General features: G+C 42.7%; 2 protein-coding genes across 3 annotated transcripts in view; one reads left to right on the top strand and one right to left on the bottom strand.

The window, feature by feature from the left end:
• LOC130294904 (tachylectin-2-like) overlaps positions 1 to 20,181 on the bottom strand; it is a 61,551-nt gene extending 41,370 nt beyond the window's left edge. Inside the window, exon 1 of the mRNA XM_056545243.1 lies at positions 20,165 to 20,181. The gene's annotated coding sequence lies outside the window, so the exon portion shown is untranslated. The remainder of the gene's footprint in view (positions 1 to 20,164) is intronic.
• Positions 9,922 to 22,342, top strand: LOC130294803 (tachylectin-2-like). 2 transcript variants are annotated; one of them, XM_056544916.1, is made up of 5 exons: positions 9,922 to 10,260; positions 14,882 to 15,022; positions 16,423 to 17,272; positions 18,459 to 18,639; positions 22,006 to 22,342. In XM_056544916.1, the coding sequence occupies exons 2-5, from the start codon at positions 14,998 to 15,000 to the stop codon at positions 22,207 to 22,209; spliced, it is 1,260 nt and encodes a 419-aa protein (XP_056400891.1). In that variant the 5' UTR covers positions 9,922 to 10,260; positions 14,882 to 14,997; the 3' UTR covers positions 22,210 to 22,342. The 2 variants fall into 2 exon arrangements, with proteins under 2 accessions (XP_056400891.1, XP_056400976.1); XM_056545001.1 differs by having other exon boundaries at positions 10,030 to 10,052.
• Positions 22,343 to 23,851: the final 1,509 nt, after the last annotated feature.

The raw sequence follows: 23,851 nt of genomic DNA, 5'->3' as shown, positions 1-23,851 counted from the left end.
TTTCCAATCTGCAACCTGGAGCTCAGCTTTAAGCTTCCTAAAGCACTATAGAGTGGACACTTTCCTGTCTATTTTCGCTAAGACCATTCTAAATTCTGCAAGGCAGGAGAGCCCTCCCTAGGGGTTATTCTTGCTAAATCCCCACATTGTGCTGCTGAGGGACACCAGGGAAGACTACATTTAGTATGTTAACTTGTTTGCCCTTAGTCTCCTCAGCAGCACAAGCTTCCCTCCCGTAATAGTTTCTTTTTTACTTTATAATTTACTCACTGTCTTGATGTGAGCAGGGCATTTTATAGTCATCGTGAGGGGAGGTCCCTATGTTTTGTTTTGATTTCATTAAAAAATCCCGGTCCTATTTAGCTCACATGGGCGGAGACACAAGGGAAAATAAATTTACATACTTAATTTAGTCTTAAACCTCCATGATAGCTGGGTACAGAGTTAAAGGGGTACTCTGGTGAAAAACTTTTTTTTTTTTAACTGGTGCCAGAAAGGTAAACAGATTTGTAAATTACTTCTATAAAAAAAAATCTTAATCCTACCTGTACTTATTAGCTGCTGAATACTACAGCGGAAATTCTTTTCTTTTTGAAACACAGAGCTGTCTGCTGACATCACGAGCACAGTGCTCTCTGCTGACATCTCTGTACATTTTAGGAACTGTCCAGAGTAAAATGAAATCCCCATAGCAAATTTATGCTGTTCTGGACAGTTCCTATAATGGACAGAGATGTCAGCAGAGAGCATTGTGCTCATGATGTCAGCAGAGAGCTCTGTGTTTCAAAAAGAAAAGAATTTCCGCTGTAGTATTCAGCAGCTATTAAGTACAGGAAGGATTAAGATTTTTTAATAGAAGTAATTTACAAATCTGTTTACCTTTCTGGCACCAGTTGATTTAAGAAAAAAAAAAAAAAAAAAAAGTTTTTCACCAGAGTACCCCTTTAACGATGATTGACAGGCAATTAGAACATTGAGTTACATTAGCAATTGGGAGGGCATGTAGGAGCTAGACAGAGTCTGTATATTTCTCTACAACACTGCCACCTACTGACTCTATCTAGCTACTACATGCCCTCTCATCGTTAACTCTGTACACATCTCCAGGGAGGGTTAAATCCCCGTTCTCACTGACCCGGCATCTCTTCTTCTTATTGCACACACCACAATACAAATTATGTATAAATATATATTTAAATAAACTTAACTAATATGTTACTCAGGACATCAGGGATATATAGATCAGGACATCAGGGATATATAGATCAGGACATCAGGGATATATAGATCAGGACATCAGGGATATATAGATCAGGACATCAGGGATATATAGATCAGGACATCAGGGATATATAGATCAGGACATCAGGGATAAATAGATCAGGACATCAGGGATATATAGATCAGGACATCAGGGATATATAGATCAGGACATCAGGGATATATAGATCAGGACATCAGGGATATATAGAACAGGACATCAGGGATATATAGATCAGGACATCACTGATATATAGATCAGGACACCAGGGATATATAGAACAGGACATCAGGGATATATAGATCAGGACATCAGGGATATATAGATCAGGACATCAGGGATATATAGATCAGGACACCAGGGATATATAGAACAGGACATCAGGGATATATAGATCAGGACACCAGGGATATATAGATCAGGACATCAGGGATATATAGATCAGGACATCACTGATATATAGATCAGGACACCAGGGATATATAGAACAGGACATCAGGGATATATAGATCAGGACATCAGGGATATATAGATCAGGACATCAGGGAAATATAGATCAGGACACCAGGGATATATAGATCAGGACATCAGGGATATATAGATCAGGACATCAGGGATATATAGATCAGGATATCAGGGATATATAGATCAGGACATCAGGGATATATAGATCAGGACATCAGGGATATATAGATCAGGACATCAGGGATATATAGATCAGGACACCAGGGATATATAGATCAGGACATCAGGGATATATAGATCAGGATATCAGGGATATATAGATCAGGACACCAGGGAAATATAGATCAGGACACCAGGGATATATAGATCAGGACATCAGGGATATATAGATCAGGACATCAGGGATATATAGATCAGGATATCAGGGATATATAGATCAGGACACCAGGGATATATAGATCAGGACATCAGGGATATATAGATCAGGACACCAGGGATATATAGATGAGGACATCAGGGATATATAGATCAGGACATCAGGGATATATAGATCAGGACATCAGGGATATATAGATCAGGATACCAGGGATATATAGATCAGGACATCAGGGATATATAGATCAGGACATCAGGGATATATAGATCAGGACATCAGGGATATATAGATCAGGACATCAGGGAAATATAGATCAGGACACCAGGGATATATAGATCAGGACATCAGGGATATATAGATCAGGACATCAGGGATATATAGATCAGGACATCAGGGATATATAGATCAGGACATCGGGGATATATAGATCAGGACATCAGGGATATATAGATCAGGACATCAGGGATATATAGATCAGGACATCAGGGATATATAGATCAGGACATCAGGGATATATAGATCAGGACATCAGGGATATATAGATCAGGACATCAGGGATAAATAGATCAGGACATCAGGGATATATAGATCAGGACATCAGGGATATATAGATCAGGACATCAGGGATATATAGATCAGGACATCAGGGATATATAGAACAGGACATCAGGGATATATAGATCAGGACATCACTGATATATAGATCAGGACACCAGGGATATATAGAACAGGACATCAGGGATATATAGATCAGGACATCAGGGATATATAGATCAGGACATCAGGGATATATAGATCAGGACACCAGGGATATATAGAACAGGACATCAGGGATATATAGATCAGGACACCAGGGATATATAGATCAGGACATCAGGGATATATAGATCAGGACATCACTGATATATAGATCAGGACACCAGGGATATATAGAACAGGACATCAGGGATATATAGATCAGGACATCAGGGATATATAGATCAGGACATCAGGGAAATATAGATCAGGACACCAGGGATATATAGATCAGGACATCAGGGATATATAGATCAGGACATCAGGGATATATAGATCAGGATATCAGGGATATATAGATCAGGACATCAGGGATATATAGATCAGGACATCAGGGATATATAGATCAGGACATCAGGGATATATAGATCAGGACACCAGGGATATATAGATCAGGACATCAGGGATATATAGATCAGGATATCAGGGATATATAGATCAGGACACCAGGGATATATAGATCAGGACATCAGGGATATATAGATCAGGACACCAGGGATATATAGATGAGGACATCAGGGATATATAGATCAGGACATCAGGGATATATAGATCAGGACATCAGGGATATATAGATCAGGATACCAGGGATATATAGATCAGGACATCAGGGATATATAGATCAGGACATCAGGGATATATAGATCAGGACATCAGGGATATATAGATCAGGACATCAGGGAAATATAGATCAGGACACCAGGGATATATAGATCAGGACATCAGGGATATATAGATCAGGACATCAGGGATATATAGATCAGGACATCAGGGATATATAGATCAGGACATCGGGGATATATAGATCAGGACATCAGGGATATATAGATCAGGACATCAGGGATATATAGATCAGGACATCAGGGATATATAGATCAGGACACCAGGGATATATAGATCAGGACACCAGGGATATATAGATCAGGACATCAGGGATATATAGATCAGGACATCAGGGATATATAGATCAGGACATCAGGGATATATAGATCAGGACATCAGGGATATATAGATCAGGACACCAGGGATATATAGATCAGGACATCAGGGATATATAGATCAGGACACCAGGGATATATAGATGAGGACATCAGGGATATATAGATCAGGACATCAGGGATATATAGATCAGGACATCAGGGATATATAGATCAGGACATCAGGGATATATAGATCAGGATACCAGGGATATATAGATCAGGACATCAGGGATATATAGATCAGGACATCGGGGATATATAGATCAGGACATCAGGGATATATAGATCAGGACATCAGGGATATATAGATCAGGACATCAGGGATATATAGATCAGGACACCAGGGATAAATAGATCAGGACATCAGGGATATATAGATCAGGACATCAGGGATATATAGATCAGGACATCAGGGATATATAGATCAGGACATCAGGGATATATAGATCAGGACACCAGGGATATATAGATCAGGACATCAGGGATAAATAGATCAGGACATCAGGGATAAATAGATCAGGACATCAGGGATATATAGATCAGGACACCAGGGATATATAGATGAGGACATCAGGGATATATAGATCAGGACATCAGGGATATATAGATCAGGACATCAGGGATATATAGATCAGGCCATCAGGGATATATAGATCAGGACACCAGGGATATATAGATCAGGACATCAGGGATATATAGATCAGGATACCAGGGATATATAGATCAGGACATCAGGGATATATAGATCAGGACATCGGGGATATATAGATCAGGACATCAGGGATATATAGATCAGGACATCAGGGATATATAGATCAGGACATCGGGAAATTACCATCCTTTGCTGCATCAAACCCCCCCATCCTCCCCCCCCCCCCCCCCCCCCCCCCGGCCGCCAGCTACAGGGACAGATACCCTTCATTTTAACCCTTTCTAAGGACAAATAACACTATTCTGTCTATTCTTTTTCTATTAGATACTACATACATATAGTGGCATATAACCATTAGGCTGGGATTCCACTGAGGTTTATTCCCACCAGCAAAAATGCCAGGAAAAACTGCCAGGAAAACTGCCACAGATTTTTCCTGCGTTTTGGCAGATTTTCAGGCATTTTTTCTGGTGTTTTTCTGGTGTGTGGAAATAGCCAGGTTTGTCCCCTGTGGCAGTTTTTTTTACTGTCTTCAGGTACCACTCTGTGGGTCGGATGCTGAGCGCCCAGTCCACAGAGTGTAAGGAGAGGAGGAGTGATGTACAGCATCACTACTCCCATCCCCCGGCCTTATAGTATACAGGGGGGCCATAGTGTACACGTATATACTGTACAGGAGCCGGGAATCCTGTTACCAGACTGACAAGACTCCCTGCTCCTTTAGCCCCTTTGGGCGGTATACAGAATATACAGCTATCTATAGATAAATGAATATGGTGTATACAGAACACAATATCCACTTACCTTCCTCGCTCCCTCCCAGCTGGGTCCGTGTAGCTCCACCCCCTAGTGAGAGGGAGACCTCAGCTGTTGCTAAACTACAACTCCCTGCATGCTCCCTATTTGGGAAGACAGCGGAGAGCACAAAAATGGTACTATCACATTTTTTGTGTTTTTTTTTTTCTTCTCCTTTCAGATCCGTGTATGCAGAGAATTACAGCGGATTCGATGGATTACGGCAGATAAACTGAATTTTTTTTCTTTTAATAAAATGGCAAACGAGGGCTGTGGGGGAGTGTTTTTTAAAATAAAATAATTTTTCAAATGTGTTGTGTTTTTTTTTTATTGAATCTTGAGGCTTAGTAGTGGAAGCCGTCTTATTGGCTGAATCCAGGGCCAGGGCTTAGCGTTAGCTCCAAAAACATCTAGCGCTAACTCCCAATTTTGAACCCGGTACCCACCGCCACAGGGGTGCCGGGAAGAACCAGTACCAACAGGCCCGGAGCACTAAAAATGCCGTTTCTGGGCCTAGGTGGTAACAGACTGGTGTTATTTAGGCTAGGGAGGGCCAATAACAATGGTCCTCGCCCACCCTGGTAACATCAGGCTGTTGCTGCTTGGTTGGTATTTTGCTGTGAATAAAAATACGGGGAACCCTATGCGTTATTTTTATAAATAAATAAAAACACATAGGGTTCCCTGTATTTTAATTCTCAGCACAATACCAACCAAGCAGCAACAGCCTGACATTACCAGGGTGGGCGAGGACCATTGTTACTGGCCCTCCCCAGCCTAAATAACGCCAGCCTGTTACTGACTAGGCCCAGGAGCGCCATTGTTGATGCTCCGAGCCTGTTGGTACCGGCTCTTCCCGGCACCCCTGTGGTGGTTGGTACCGGGGTAATAATTGGGAGTTAGCGCTTGCTGTTTTTCGGGCTAATGCTAAGCCCCGGCTCAGTAATGGATTCCATCAATAAGATGGCTTCCACTACTAAGCCTGAAAATTCAATAAAAAAAAAAACACAACACATTGGGAAAATTATTTTATTTTAAAAAACACTCCCCCACAGCCCTCGTTAACCATTTTATTAAAAGAAAAAAATAATAATCCGTCGTAATCCATCGAATCCGCAATAATCCTCTGTATACACGGATCTGAAATGAGAAGAAAAAAAAACACAAAAAATGGGTTAGGACATTTTTGGCGGTGTCCACTGGGGAGAGCGCCCATAATGCAATGTCTTCCCAAACAGGGAGCCTCCAATTGGGGCAAAACTACAGCTCCCAGCATGCCCACACAGCCTTTGGCTGTCTGGGTATGCTGGGAGTTGTAGTTTAGCAACAATTGGAGTCTCCCGGTCTGGGAAGACACTGCCAGAAGAGTTTGTTCACATTTTACAAAACAGACAATGTGAACAGTGCCTTAGACTTACCAGCCTGGCTCCCATCTGTAGCTCCACCCTTAATGACATCATCACTATGGGCAGAGCTACACAGACCCAGCCGGGACTGAAGGGAGGTAAGGGGACTTCTTCATCTTCTGTATACACTATATACAGATATCTATAGATAGCTGTATATATTGTATAACGCTCAAAGGGTTGACCTACACTGTCCAGCAGTGTAAGTTAACTCTTTCCTTGCTGGGCTGGCATAACGCACAGCTCAGCAAGGGGTTAAGTGAGCCAGCAATGTGTATACTGTATAAACATTGCAAGCTCACTGTAAGTTCTTGCTGGAAGTAGATATACATGTATATCTACTGCTCAGCATCAGCTGTTCTCCCGACTCTGTAGCTGTGGGTACAGCTGATCCCAACATTCACATCAGGAGGATCGCAACAGGTGTCAGGAGTGACACTTGCTGTGATCTGTCCTTAACTGCACACTCTGCTCCATGCTGGGAGCTGCAGTACCTGCATTAATAGACAGATCACAGCGAGTGTCACTCCTGACACCCGTTGCGATCCTCCTGTATAATGTATAAATTGGCCCCCTGCACTGACGTATATACACACCCATTCATATTTTCCACAGAGAGTTGTGATTGGCTGGAACATCTGGCCAATCACAGCTCTCTGCGGGAAATATGAATAAGTGTGTATATATATACGGCAGTACAGGGGACCATAGAAGAGCGCCCCCCCCCCGCATCTATACATTATACAGGCAGTCTCAGAAGTGACACCCGGGACGATCTGTCAATTAGTACCAGTACTACTACTCCCATTATGGAACAGTGTGCTCCATGCTGGGAGTAGTAGTACTACCTAAAAAACTAAAAAAAAAAGTGAAACACACACACACACTACATTTTTATTATTGTCGGCTACATTTTTCGTTCCCTGCCCGCACACATAAATTGATCCCGGATTAAAAATGAATAAAAATTTCATTATAAAAATGATACATTTCCTTAAATACAATTTTTTCCATCACTACTGTATCTTTTTTATTATTATTTTTTTAATGGTACCCTACAAAATTTTTTAAAGTAAAAAAAAAAATGCCAAACTGAAAAACCCCAAGTGGATCTGGCATTTTGCAGAGTACTGTTGACTTGCAGCTAATATCTGGATGCAGTGTTTTTTTGCTGAAAAAATGCCATGCTGTCACGCCCCCTCCCATTGGCTTGCATTGAGAGGGCGGAGCGGGATGTCCCACAGGGGCGGGGCCGTGACATCACAATGCTCTGGCCCCGTGATCGTCAGTAATCAGACCCGGAGCGAACATGCTTCGGGGACTGATTGTAACAGGGTGCGCCGTGCAAGATCATGGGGGTACCCAGCGGCGGGACCCCCGCGATCAGGCATCTTATCCCCTATCCTTTGGATATTGGATAAGATGTCTTAGCGCCGGAGCACCCCTTTAATCATATGATTTGGCATTCTTCCCAAAACGGGATGCCGATGTATACTGTTAACGGGAGCATTGGGCCCCATTCACTTCTGCTGCTGAATGGAGTCACCCCTAGTGACAGGACATTTGTGCTATTTTAAGTGGACTCATGACAGGGGCTGTTGAGCTTTTGAAATAGCGCACATGTCCCGAATGGAGTGAAAACTTGCGGCCATAGAAGTGAATGGGGTCCGCTGCGCCCGTTAACAATATACTCAACATCCCGTTTTCGGCCGGATATCAACATATACAATTAACGTTGCCAAAACGTAGTGTATTTTGACCCTTACAGGTAGAGACGCATTGCTCCTATAATGTACCTCTCTGCAGGTTCCGTTGCGCATCTGTTTTTTTTTTTTTTTTTTACAGGATGAAGAATGGAGCCGCAGTGCTTTTTTTTTTTTTTTTTTAACCAGATGCATCCATTCTCCATAAGAAATAATAGAAAACGTCCCTTCACCAAAATTACCTTTTTTTGGCATCCATCTGGGTAGGAACACACTGGGGTTTTTTTTTACTAACGCGATCCCGACTCTTTTTTGTCGGGTTTTGCGCCCAAATTGTGTCGCACGTCCGACACAATTAGCGACAAAAAAAACCCAAACCCTCCATTTTATAAGAAAAGGGGGTGTGGCCACAGGGTAAAGTGGTCGTGTTCCCGACAAACGGGGTGTGGCCCTGACAGTTTTGAAAAATCCCAACAAAGTTACTAAGGTTTCCACAGAAAATATGGTGGATTTGAGCTGAGGAAAACCCTACAGATCAGAACAATTGTAAAAAAAAAGCAAAATGTAGGGAAACCTTAGTAAATACCTTGGAAAATACCAGTTGGAAATCCAAACCCACAAAGAAACCTACACTCCTCTCTTAGTAAATAAGTCCCACTAAGTTTTGGCCCCCGTTAATCGTATCCCTCTGCATCCCACTGAAAATGAGATGCTGACATATACTGTTAGGCTGGGATTCCACTGAGATTTTTTTCTGGTGTTTTTGGAAAATTGCCACTGCAGTTTTTGTGCCAAAGGCAGAAGTGTATTCAAAAGAAATGGGAAATATAAAGAAAGCACTTATACTTCTCCTCCATTATGGATCCACTTCTGATTTCAGCTCAAAAACTGCAGTGGCAGTTTTTCAAAAAAGGCCAGGAAAAACCTGTGTGAAAACCTAGCCTTACAGGCGCAGCGGACCCCATTCACTTCTATGGCCGAAAGGAGTCACCTAGTCATTTTGGGACGTGTGCGCTATTTTCAAAGTTCAACAGCCCCTGTCATTAATCCCCTTAAAATAGCACATATGTCCTGAACAGGGTCACTAGGGGTGACTCCATTTGGCAGCAGAAATGAATGGGGTGCGCTCCTCCCGTTAACAATATACGTTTTCGGCAGGATGCTGACAGATACAATTAGCGGGGGCCAAAATTTACCACTTCTGACTTTGGCTCAAAAACTGCAGTGGCAGTATTCCAAAAACTGCCAGAAAAAAACCCAAGTGAAAACTTAGCCTTACAGTTTAACCAACGGACCTGTTAAACTTATGTTGAAACGCAATCTGAACGAAGCCTTAAACATATATATGGGGGAGAGTTATCAAAACTCGTGCAAAGGAAAAGTTGTCCATAGAAACCAATCAGATCGCTTCTTTCATTTGGCAGAGCCTTGTTAAAAATGGGCAACTGGGCAACTTTTCCTCTAGACAAGTTTTGATAAATCTCCCCCAATGTGAACGAAGCCAAACTGAGCCAAAACGTCGGTGTGAACGCGGCTGGAAGGCCCTGGCTGCTTGGAGTAGGGATTGCTGGGTCCCCAGGTGTTTGGGATGGTTGTGGCTGATCTCCTGCAGGACTGAGGTGAGGACTATAAGAGGACCTACAGCTCCAGCTCATGTCTCTCTCCTGGAGTGGCCATGCTGTGAGTAGTGTTGGGGGTTTGGACAAGGTGCAGTCGCCTCAGCTCTGCTTAGTCAGCTGTGTAGTCAGTGACCAGATGGCCTGGATGGCTTTTACTGCCTGAGAAGAACATGAAGCTGGTTGTGGTTGGCGGCGCCATACTTGGCTGGTGGGGATTATTGTGCCATCCAACCCCAGAGCCGGGGATCACCTGTGTATTCTCTACATGATGCATGGTGTTGTTTATAAGTGGTTTTAAGGGAATGTGTCAAATCTATACATATAAATTTATTTATTTATTTTTTTATTTTTTTTTTTGTCTGGAAATACAAAATTATATAATATTTTCTCTACAGCTGACCAGCAGAGGGTGCTGTTATGAGAACCTGGTGGCAAGTAACCTGTAACTTGGCTGCTATAAATTTTGCCCTCTCCCTGATGGTGACCTTTTTACCCAACCCCTCCCCCCTCCCTAATTTTTTATTTTTTATAAACCATATAACTTATTACGAAGCCATAAATCATTAATTGTGGGAAAAATGTGAAAATGCAGTTGAGCTATTTTGTGGGGCAATAATGTTTTATTATATTGTAAAACTAAGTTTATTCTACATACGATTCCCATCTATATAACAAATGTGTATACTTTTATATTACTACTTGGAGAGAAACTGACCCAGAACTGTATAGATCAGACTAATATATCTATCCCAAAATGTATTTTTCTTCTCCTGTCTGAAATCCGATGCGAACTTCCCCAAAACAAAGCACCAAACCATTCCTTGAGTTGTGTTTGTGGTATTGCAGCTCAGTTCCATTATAGTGAATGGAGCCAAGTTGTAATACCACACACAACCAGAGGACAGGTGTGGGGCATATTATTTATGGCTGTACATTTCTATTCCTGGAGAACTCCTCCTATAAGGGGCGATGCTGTGCTCCTTTGGGGCCAGACAGTAAGCAGCTATCTATCTCTATTCTCTATCCTCGTCAAAATGAGCTCCTCTGTGGGATTAACCCTTTTTGTTACATGTTATCCTATCAGTACATATATTTGGTAATGGCGACAAAATCAGCAATTCTAGTGTGCTTTTTGTTTGGGTTCACTTGTGGGATAAAATGACCGACACTGGTGTGATTATTGATGGTGAGAGCCAGCTGCTGCTGATGGCAGCCATCCCTCACTGCATCAGGCTCTTGAACTGTCTCTATAGTCAGAATGTAGCTACTGTACTCAGGAACACGTATAGATCTGATCGGTCTGGATTGGCCTTTGGTTTGGCAACGTGTTTTGTGTCTTTGTTCAGATCTATTTTCTTATACAGGGTGGGCCATTTATATGGATTCACCTTAATAAAATGGGAATGGTTGGTGATAACTTCCTGTTTGTGGCACATTAGTATATGTGAGGGGGGAAACTTCAAGATGGGTGGTGACCATGGCGGCCATTTTGAAGTCGGCCATTTTGAATCCAACTTTTGTCTTTTCAATAGGAAGAGGGTCATGTGACACATCAAACTTATTGGGAATTTCACAAGAAAAACAATGATGTGCTGTTTTAATGTAACTTTATTCTTTCATGAGTTATTTACAAGTTTCTGATCACTTATAAAATGTGTTCTATGTGCTGCCCATTGTGTTGGATTGTCAATGCAACCCTCTTCTCTATATACTGCTATATACTACTATATACACCGCAGGAGAAATGCTAGCACAGGCTTCCAGTATCCGTATACACTGCTATATACTACTATATACACCGCAGGAGAAATGCTAGCACAGGCTTCCAGTATCCGTATACACTGCTATATACTACTATATACACCGCAGGAGAAATGCTAGCACAGGCTTCCAGTATCCGTATACACTGCTATATACTACTATATACACCGCAGGAGAAATGCCAGCACAGGCTTCCAGTATCCGTATACACTGCTATATACTACTATATACACCGCAGGAGAAATGCCAGCACAGGCTTCCAGTATCTGTATACACTGCTATATACTACTATATACACACCGCAGGAGAAATGCTAGCACAGGCTTCCAGTATCCGTATACACTGCTATATACTACTATATATACCGCAGGAGAAATGCTAGCACAGGCTTCCAGTATCCGTATACACTACTATATACACCGCAGGAGAAATGCTAGCACAGGCTTCCAGTATCCGTATACACTGCTATATACTACTATATATACCGCAGGAGAAATGCTAGCACAGGCTTCCAGTATCCGTATACACTACTATATACACCGCAGGAGAAATGATAGCACAGGCTTCCAGTATCCGTATACACTGCTATATACTACTATATACACTGCAGGAGAAATGCTAGCACAGGCTTCCAGTATCTGAATACACTGCTATATACTACTATATACACCGCAGAAGAAATGCCAGCACAGGCTTCCAGTATCCGAATACACTGCTATCTACTGCTATATACACCGCAGGAGAAATGCTAGCATAGGCTTCCAGTATCCGTATACACTGCTATATACTGCTATATACACCGCAGGAGAAATGCAAGCACAGGCTTCCAGTATCCGTATACACTGCTATATACTGCTATATACACCGCAGGAGAAATGCTAGCACAGGCTTCCAGTATCCGTAGTTTCAGGTGCTGCACATCTCGTATCTTCACAGCATAGACAATTGCCTTCAGATGACCCCAAAGATAGAAGTCTAAGGGGGTCAGATTGGGAGACCTTGGGGGTCATTCAACAGGCCCACGATGACCAATCCACTTTCCAGGAAACTGTTCATCTAGGAATGCTCGGACCTGACACCCATAATGTGGTGGTCACCATCTTGCTGTATAAACTCAGGGAACGTGCAGCTTCAGTGCATAAAGAGGGAAACATCATCATGGAGCAATTTCACATATCCAGTGGCCTTGAGGTTTCCATTGATGAAGAATGGCCCCACTATCTTTGTATCCCATATACCACACCAGACCATCAATTTTTGTGTTCCAACAGACTTGGAGGGATCTATCCAATGTGGGTTAGTGTCAGACCAATAGCGCTGGTTTTGTTTAACTTCACCATTCACATAAAAATTTCCTCATCACTGAACAAAATCTTCTGCGGAAACTGAGGGTCCTGTTCAAATTTTTGTTTTGCCCATTCTGCAGCACCTGAAACTACATATACTGGAAGCCTGTGCTAGCATTTCTCCTGCGGTGTATATAGTAGTATATAGCAGTGTATACGGATACTGGAAGCTTGTGCTAGCATTTCTCCTGCGGTGTATATAGTAGTATATAGCAGTGTATACGGATACTGGAAGCCTGTGCCAGTATTTCTCCTGCAGTGTATATAGTAGTATATAGCAGTGTATACGGATACTGGAAGCCTGTGCTAGCATTTCTCCTGCAGTGTATACGGATACTGGAAGCCTGTGCTAGCATTTCTCCTGCGGTGTATATAGTAGTATATAGCAGTGTATACGGATATTGGAAGCCTGTGCCAGTATTTCTCCTGCAGTGTATATAGTAGTATATAGCAGTGTATACGGATACTGGAAGCCTGTGCTAGCATTTCTCCTGCAGTGTATACGGATACTGGAAGCCTGTGCTAGCATTTCTCCTGCGGTGTATATAGTAGTATATAGCAGTGTACACGGATACTGGAAGCCTATGCCAGTATTTCTCCTGCAGTGTATATAGTAGTATATAGCAGTGTATACGGATACTGGAAGCCTGTGCTAGCATTTCTCCTGCAGTGTATACGGATACTGGAAGCCTGTGCTAGCATTTCTCCTGCGGTGTATATAGTAGTATATAGCAGTGTATACAGATACTGGAAGCCTGTGCTAGCATTTCTCCTGCGGTGTATATAGTAGTATATAGCAGTGTATACAGATACTGGAAGCCTGTGCTAGCATTTCTCCTGCGGTGTATATAGTAGTATATAGCAGTGTATACGGATACTGGAAGCCTGTGCTGGCATTTCTCCTGCGGTGTATATAGTAGTATATAGCAGTGTATACGGATACTGGAAGCCTGTGCTGGCATTTCTCCTGCGGTGTATATAGTAGTATATAGCAGTGTATACGGATACTGGAAGCCTGTGCTAGCATTTCTCCTGCGGTGTATATAGTAGTATATAGCAGTGTATACGGATACTGGAAGCCTGTGCTAGCATTTCTCCTGCGGTGTATATAGTAGTATATAGCAGTGTATACGGATACTGGAAGCCTGTGCTAGCATTTCTCCTGCGGTGTATATAGTAGTATATAGAGAAGAGGGTTGCATTGACAATCCAACACAATGGGCAGCACATTGAACACATTTTAGAAGTGGTCAGAAACTTGTAAATAACTCATGAAAGAATAAAGTTACGTTAAAACCAAGAACATCATTGTTGTTCTTGTGAAATTCCCAATAAGTTTGATGTGTCACATGACTCTCTTCATATTGGAAAAACAAAAGTTGGATTCAAAATGGCCGCCATGGTCACCACCCATCTTGAATAGTTTCCCCCTCACATATACTAATGTGTCACAAACAGGAAGTTATCACCAACCATTCCCATGTTATTAAGGTGTATCCATATAAATGGCGCACCCTGTAGAATGTGATAACTTTTCCTCTTAACAAAGGAAATACTGATATAGTCTTAATTAAAAGTTTATATTGTCAGTTTGTACCAGGACTTAGGAGGAATTGATTCTATGCATTTTTATCATATTTTCCCTCCATATAGTAGTTTATAAGGTCATAATCCCTGACACAATGAATATAACCCTTCATGCTCTGACACCTTCTCTTACAGATTAGTTTAGGTGCTCCAGATCCAGAATAATCCATTCCTCCGCTTCCTGCAGTGATCCAGAACTCTACTAGACTCCAGAAGACCAAGTGTTCTACACAAAAAACCATAAAGCACCAATGGCGCATAAAGTGGATCAGCCTCGTAAGGACACATTTTCCTTTTTTTATTTTTTTACAGCTCTGGAAGATCAGAAAGTAAACATTTAATAGGGTTTTCTGGACACTATACATTATAAATAGCCTCAGGACAGGTCATCAATGTCTGATCAGGGTGCTGACACCCGGCCCCTCCATCGGTCAGCTGGCCAGGCGAGCCGCAGCTTCAGCACATATACAATGAATGGGCTGGAAACCATTCACTTCAATGGGTGATGAGCAACAGGTACCCAGCAGCACCACCACAGTGACTGCCACAAAGCTTCCAGCCCCAGTCACTATCCATGTGCCAGAGCCACAGCTCACCCGATCAGCTGATTAATGGAGGGGCCTGGTGTCAGCACCCCCGCCAATCAGACATTGTTGACCTATCCTGAGAAGCCATCAATGTAGAATGCCCAGAAAACCCCTTATGCAGTCCTTCCAAACTTCCAAGGCTTTGTTAACACAAGAGAATTTCCCAGTATAAGCTCAGAACTGATTCCATCATTTATTTCTGCCCAGGGAGTTGGTGGTTTTCTGCACAAAATGTGGGAATTTCTTCTACACAGAATTTCAGACAGACGTCCATGTGGAAGATCCATCTGCATTCAGTGCAGAAACAAACAGCCGTCTCGCCTTCCAGAAACTTATGACGGAGTCAACTGCAAGCTCACACTTGGAAATACGGTTTGAGCTTAGCCTTCAAGCGTCCTAAAAATAGTAGGATGTTTACCAAATGATGCCGACACTTTTATGGTTAATGGAAATTTTTATCTAATTAAACTTCTTCATGAGAATTTTAGAATCTGATCACAAATGATAGCTGAAGGTGTCGACCAAAAGTTACAAATAACATAACGTACAATTGCAGAAACAATATTTTGGAATAACTTGGATGAACTAAAGCCCTGTTAAAAGTGGGCCTTGGCCCTTCAAAAGGGTACTCCGCTGCTAAACATCTTATCCCCTATCCAAAGGAGAGGGGAGGCACGGCCATGTCCTCATGCCCACTGCTGCAGGAACCCGGCATTTAGGTCTGGCAACTTAAACGCCGGGTTCCTGCTGCAGTGGCCGTGACGACATGGCCGTGCCTCCTCATGACATCACGCCACCCCCCCCCCCCCCCATTCATGTCTGAGAGGGGGTGTTTCTGCTGACACGTCCCTCCCATAGACATGGATGGAGGGGGCGTGGCTGTGATGTCATGATCACTGCTTCCGGCTCTGAACAAACTTTACAAATTATGAGATCCAGCAGGTTAGGCTATAGAACCTTACAATCTGTGTAAGGGAGGAGATAGAAGAGGTGGGGAATGAGTAAATATTCTGACCTGAGGAGATAATGATCTATGAAGAATCGGTAGATACAACAGGTGAAGAGTAAGAATGGTTTGTTTCCTTTCAGGAACGCTCCTTCTGGCAGTGGAGAAGAATTTTACAGTCAAAATCGGCTTACCACCCATGAACCCAAGGGATGACTTTAACGGCAGGGCGGCTGTTCTTGGAAAGATTAATAATGTCAGCCATATAGCCTGTAGTCCAGATGGTGAACTCTTCTGTATCTGTGGTGGAGACCTGTACAGAGGTCCAATGCCTTCCAATATAGATGTCAATTGGTTTTCGGTGGCGCGAAGAGTTGGAAAAGCTGTATGGAACCGAATTGTCCTTATGTTCTTCCACCCCAAGGGAGATTTCTACGTCACCACAAATGATGGAGAATTTTATAAGGGTCCCCCACCAGATAATGAGCATGTACCTTGGATCTATGATCAGGCGAAAAGAATAGGACATGGTGGTTGGAAGCAGTATGAAGCCTTGTTCTTCAGTCCAGAAGGCCTTCTATATGCTGTGGGCAATGATCAACTCTTCAAGGCTCCACCACCTACTGAGGAAAGTGTCCAATGGGATTCTTCATGTACCTGTATTGGAGGCAGTGACTGGAGCAGACTCACTCACTTTATATCCTTTAGTCCTGATGGAAAACTCTGGGCTGTAGATAAATGGAACGGACACATCTTCAGAGGAAACCCACCAACCCAAGAAGACCCAAACTATCAGGCACAGGCTCAGGATCTGGGATCTAACTATAATGTATATAGGTTTCTGGCATTTACAAAAGATGCGACAATCCAGAAAATCGTGAATTTTCAATTCTTGGTCGACCAGGCACAAATATTGTCTCAAGCCCCCGAGGTGTTACAGGAGAAGATCTACGACAACCGAAAGAGCAGTTCTACCCTGAGACACACCTTCACGTATGTATTCTTCTATAGGCTGATGTTACTTTTAGAAGCTGATACTTGGGAACTTTTTTAGCTCCTGGTTAATATTATTTGATGGACTATGAAACCCAAAAGGAAACAAGAACCACTTTATACCCCGAGTATAGAGAAATTAACAATTATCAGAACAGTTACCCCAGTGCCAGGTTAGGGTTGGCCACTCGGACATTACCTAACCACCTATCGTGCCCACATGAGGGTGGTGGCCATGCACTGCACTCTCCACTGGTCTGAGGTAAGGGGAGTCCTATATATATGTATAAGGCTAGGTTCACACTGCGGAATCTCTGGGCAGAAAATTTCCGCCTGGAGATTCCGAGTGCGGCCAGCGCCGACTGAATCAGTTGGCGCTAGGACCGTGCGGACACTGCAGTCTCCAATAGACTGCAATGTGTTCCGCGAGTATTTCCGCCTGAAGAAAGAGCAACCCCATTCTTCAGGCGGAAATTTCCAAGCGGACTTTCCGTTCAAATTCCGAACTGTGAATGGAAAACCCATTCACTACACTATATACGTTTTAGCAAGCAGAATTTCCTCCTGCAATTTCAAAGCAGAATTAGCCTAAGAGTTAGAGCCTTGGTGGTATATAGATGACCCGTCACTGCTCACACTTTGTAGCTTCTCATGGATGTGTAGAAATCCTTCCAATGTTGACTTATAATGTAGAGTCTACCTGTTGGCAGAACTTTAGTCTTGATCTCCTTCCCCCTCAGCCTGATCTCATGCCATGCCCCTTCTTCCTTATGGGTCCAAATCTATGAAATGGAGGCCTTCTGTAGATGTCCTTACTATGGTTGGGGAATATATATTATAAGAATTAGGCAGGTTTGTTTTTTTGCAAAACTTTTCTTTTTTGTACCTGACGGTTTCCATTTAAGGCTTTTACATTGCGAGTAAGAAGAAACTAAAACGGACTGTCAGAAGGGGTTAAACGTCTTGGTCCGTAGATGTTCTCTTGATTTAGTCAGGCGGCCGTTTGAGAGTTTGTACAACACGGATAGAAAAAAACCGATGTGACCCAGTAGTTTACATGCTTATTTAACCCCTTGAGGATACAGGGATTGTTCATTTTTGCCTTTTTTGTGTTTTATCCTCCCCTTCTTCTAATTGCCATAATTGTTCTATCTGGTGCCATAAATCAGAACATTTGTTTTTTCAGGTTCAACAAAACTATAAAGGAGTCCAGCAGTTTTTCCCATGAACACGGATTCACTTTCCAAGCTGGAGTAGAAATGTCTTTTGAGGGAGGAATCCCGGTTATTGCCGAAATATCTGGGAAGGTTACAGTGAACATGAGCACCACCCACAAATGGAACTTCACAAAGACCAATGAGACTCAGGTAGGTCAGAGGTCACTCTCAGTTTACACTGGGGTGCGGGGGGTCTATGAAAGGGTCTGCTGCCATTCAGGCTTTGTTTAGAAGGTAGAAATTCCATAGATACGTGAATTCTGCGACCACAAGAACTTGGAATATCCACATGAATACACGGCGCATGCAAAATGTACATTTTTGTAATGAATAAAAGCAGATTTGGTGCAAATTACATGTGGAGTGAATAAAGCCCATTTTACTTATACAGTGGTCCCTCAAGTTGCAATATTAATTGGTTCCAGGACGACCATTGTATGTTGAAACCATTGTATGTTGAGACCATAACTCTATGGAAACCTGGTAATTGGTTCTGAAGCCACCAAAATGTCATCCAAAAATAGGAAAAGGTGAGGATTAAAGAAAAATAAGTAGATAACTAATACAGATAAAGCAAATCCTTTACATATAAAAGTAAGAAATAGCTGCTGGAAGCTGTAAATCACTGTTTACGTCAGTGTTTCCCAACCAGGGTGCCTCCAGCTGTTGCAAAACTACAACTCCCAGCATGCCCGGACAGCCGTTGGCTGTCCGGGCATGCTGGGAGTTGTAGTTTAGCAACAGCTGGAGATACAATGGTTTATGTAGAGGACAGGAGCTTCTTCAGGGTCCTATACAGTACACACAGTGTCCCAAATGGAGCCGCCCTTACTTGGTGTTCAAAGGAACAGCTAACCCTGGCACAGGTGAGTATACAGAACTTGTAGTTCCTCCCTGTACTGTAGGGGGCGCTACCAGACACCAGTCAGTGCATACACTTCAGTAATACAGGTGATTTACCAGTAAAATGCCAATTCTGATTGGTCAGTTCCTCCAGTTGTGACAAGTTTCATAGATCTGGACTTTCCGTAACATTGTATGTTGAGTCTGGTTTCAAGTTACAATGGTTCAGAAAAGACCATTGTAAGTTGAGGGATCACTGTATGTGCTTCCGCAGCTGAATTCCACAAGAGAGATGACAGGACTTCTATTTATGTTGACTTCTAGCTGTGAAAAGTCTGCAGTGTGAATGGGACTGCAGAATCCCATTGGAGATAAGGATATAAACACCTGCGGAAATCAATGCGGAAATTCTGCCGTGTGAATAGACCCTTACCCTGCCATGACCCTGACTTACCCTGACTTTACTAAAGGGTCTTCACACGTCATGGTACCTAGAATAGAAGGTATGAAGGTCGGCTCAGCAGGTCTCGCCAGTCTCTTCTTTCTTGGAGCAGTGGCGCCCCCTAACTGCAGGCTGTGGATCTTGGCTTTCCTGACATAAAAGCCATGTTACACTAGGCCAAGCCTGAAAGGGTCCTAGAATACTTCTCTGGGGCCCTTGTACAACATATTCCACCCCCCCCCCCCTTTTTTTTTTTTTTTTCTCTCCTGTCCTTCCTTTCTTTGGGGGAATTTTATCAAAACTTGATCAGGGGAACAGAGGTTCCCATAGCAACCAATCAGAATCTTTTACATAGGGACTTAAAAAAAAAATTTGTAGTCTGGTTGTTACCTTTATGGGCAGATGGAATTATCCCCTTGTATTCTTGACGCCGGGGCGTAGTTTATACCACCCAAAGGTATACCGCCAGATCCTGGGCTAGGCACCGGGGCAATAATGACTCCGACACCAAGTTACGGATAACGGTAGCCTTACTGAGGGTAGATAGATGGTAAAGTCTATACAGTTCAGCCAGGTCCAAAGGAGGTGACCAGTTACTCAGACCTTAAGGGTTTGCTGAAACTTGTAGTAGGACTGGACAATTTTGATGCAGGCTATGCTGACTTGGCAGTTGCTGACGGGGACGGACAGCTATGACTGTAGATTACTTGCAATTGACTGTGGCTGCAGACTTGACTTGAGGCCTCCAATGACTCTGGACACTCACCTAGACTCCACTATACAGCACTGGACCTCAGCAAGAAGAGGTCTAAGCTCAGAGAGTGAGCTAGCTCCACCCAGGGCTTATATAAGGGAATAAATTAAATATAGGGAGCCCATAGGTCACCCCCGGAGATCACCTGGTCGCTGGAACTTCCTGGGTAACAATCACATGGTACATTTCTTAAAGCAACAACACCTAATATATTATAATGTATAGCAAAACATATATATAATATATGAGGAGAAAAGTACAAGGGCCCAGGGGACACTGGATGGAGGCTGCCGGACAGGGCAGCAAGGCTATGGGGTAACACCTCCGGTACTGGGCCATCACAGTTGCTATGGGTAACTGCCCTGCGGTGCCTCTAAACAAGTTTTTTGATGGATCTTACCCCTTATCTTTTCAGATTTGACGGAAAATTCTATGGGAAGGCAATGTGACATGAATGTAAAAAAAAAGCAGCACATCCACATCCAGTACGTAGGCTCTGTGCTTCTCAGCAGAATTATTGAACTGGTCGTTGGTGTACATTTTGATCAAACTGTGCAAGCCCATTCGCCATGGCAATCTTGGTAGAGCAAGTCCCTAGCAGCCCTGAAACTTGTACCAATATGGGGAACGGCCCAGTGGCCATGCAGCCCCAATACTGCTCACCCTAGCTCTGTCCGGACCACCCCACAGACGTGGTGCCATGGCAACAATGGCTGCCACACAGCACAATGGGCTCCCATTCTGAGGACTGCCAGGAAACAGACCCCTCTGCAGTGTCCTACTGATTAGATTAGGTTTGGGCTGAGTGGGTGTAGAAAGGTGCTGGCAAGGTGAAACAAAAAATAAAAGGGCGATCGTAAACACAACAGTGTTCAAACTTTGTAATTTTTTTTATTTTTTCCTCTAGCCAGCACTCTGTCCCACCAACACAGCATTGGCCTTTTTTATTCAGCAGCAGATGGCTATGGGGTCCTCACATTTTAATCAAACCAAAACGTAGAGTTATAAATTATTTCTGCATCTATCCGAGTAGTTTTTCAGAACGGGCTCACTGCTGCCTTATAAACCGAAAGAGCATTAATGACTCAATAAATAAGGCAGCAGTGAGCCCGTTCTGAGGAAAGCTACTGGGACTTTTATATTTATTTATGTTTGCTGCCTTACTAAAGAGTCATTACTGCACACCAGTCATTAGATTTAGAACCCCCCCCCCCCCCCAAATCCACAGCACTGGTCTTGACCCAGGGGTAATACATCCAGTTAGCTTTGAACCTCCTGTTTACATAGTGAAACAAAGTTACAGGTAGTCCAACTCTTTAATACTTATCCCATATTCTAAGGCTGGGGAATAGGAATGATCAGAGGGTATGTTTTCTGCAATGAGAGCTGCAAAACATATAGGATACTGGACAGTTCTGAATTTGTCCATCCGACTGATATCACACATGGCCACTAATGTTCCTTTGTCTTTTTACAGATTTCCTTCTCATTGAGCACAAACATAGTACTGGAGCCCTATAAAGCTATTCGGATGGTGGCCTCAGTGATAAAGGGGGAAATAAATGTCCCGTACAAGGCAAAAGCCCGGACCCTGTTTGGTGCTGAGGTTGAAGTTCGGGGAATATGGAGAGGGGTCTCACATTACCACCTGATCGTTACCCAAGAGGATTATAATAAGTAGGTCACATGACCCAGGAGGAAGCCACAGATTTCAATTTCTGCAAGAAAATGAGTTTTGATCAGTTGCTGCTGCTTCACGTGTCTGAAGGATTTCCAATAAACCTTTAAAATGAGCAATAAATACTGTCAGGTCTGGTTTTTCTTCCAGGTTCTACCTGTTTACACCCCCCAAACACCTGCTGGTATGGAGAGTCTAAAAAGTCATGTTAGATGGGGGCGGTCAGTGAAGCCATTTTCAGGTCTCTCCAGAGATGTTCCATTGTGTTTTGGTTTTGGCGCGGCCACTCAAGGACATTCAGGGTTGTCCCTAAGCCTTGTCTCCGGTGATGGGCAGTGCCTGGTTTCCTCCAGATATGATGCTTAGGAGTCCAGAAAACTCAATCTTGGGTTTTATCAGACCAGAGAATCTTTCTCAGTCAGTACTTTTCAGGACGCGGTGTTTTCAGTGTTTGTATTTTATTTATTTTTTTCCTCCTTACCTTTTTTAAAAATCATAACCCTTCCAATTTCTTAAACCTATAAATCCATGTGATTTTTTTTTTTTTTTTTTTTTTTTTTTTTTTGCGCCACCAATTCTACTTTATAATGACATCAGTTAGAGATGAGCGAACTTGGTTATTCGAATTGTCACAAACTTCTCGGCTCGGCAGTTGCTGACTTTATCCTGCATAAATTAGTTCAGCTTTCCGGTGCTCCGGTGGGCTGGAGAAGGTGCAGACAGTCCCAGGAGACTCCCTTCTAGGACTGTATCCACCTTTTACAGCCCACTTGAAAGCTGAACTAATTTCTGCAGGCTAAAGTAAGCCACCGCTGAGCCGCGAAGTTCGTCATGAATCAAATTACTGTGAGTTTGCTCATCTCTAACATCAGTAATTTTTGCAAAAAATATATGGCAAAACAAAAAATCATTGTGCAACATAACTGAAGCCGCCATTTTGAAAATTTTGAGGGCTTCCATTTCTACTCGGTACATTTTTCGGAAAAATGACACCTTCTCTTTATTCTGTAGGTCCATGCGATTAAAATGATACCCAACTTTATATAGGTTTGGTTTTGTCTTCCGGTAAAAATCATAACTACAAGCACGAAAATTAAAGTTTAAAAATGTCCTTCTGACACCTATAACTTAATTTTTCCACATATGGGGATGTATGAGGGCTCCATTTTATTTTGCACCATGATCTGATGTTTTATTGGTACCATTTCTGTTTTGATCAGACTTTTTGATCGCTTTTTTTTAATTAAAATTTTATGGCATAAAGTGACAAACATGCTATTTTGGACTTTGGAATTTTCTTTGTGTACGCTATTGACATGCGGTTTAATAATATAAATATATATATATTCCACTAAGGTACTTGTCCGTACCGTATATTGTTAGGTCTCCCAATAATGTGTAGAACAATTGATAGCGCAAAGGGAACCTTTTAAATTATTTTATTGTATAAACAGAACACTCGTGGTAGTGATTAAAATGTATTAGCCACCATACACTACTTATATTGCCGTATCCATTTGTAGAGATGTATCACAAGTTGTAGTCCATATGTTCCTTTAGGCCACAATATTCATTAGTGCGTTTTTAAAGTGCATATGAGTGTGCGTTTTCTACTTATTATTCAAGGTGCGCTAGTACATTTGTG

This window comes from Hyla sarda, chromosome 1, assembly GCF_029499605.1.
Source record: "Hyla sarda isolate aHylSar1 chromosome 1, aHylSar1.hap1, whole genome shotgun sequence".
Lineage (NCBI taxonomy): Eukaryota > Metazoa > Chordata > Amphibia > Anura > Hylidae > Hyla > Hyla sarda.
Note: the sequence above shows the minus strand (reverse complement) of the source record. Positions and strands in the feature narration are given on the sequence as shown.

Coding starts and splice junctions, on each gene's coding strand:
- LOC130294803 (XM_056544916.1), top strand. CDS start 14,998: ATGGCGCATAAAGTGGATCAGCCTC. Junction 15,023..16,422: donor GCATAAAGTGGATCAGCCTC/GTAAGGACACAT, acceptor GTTTCCTTTCAG/GAACGCTCCTTCTGGCAGTG. Junction 17,273..18,458: donor ACCCTGAGACACACCTTCAC/GTATGTATTCTT, acceptor TTGTTTTTTCAG/GTTCAACAAAACTATAAAGG.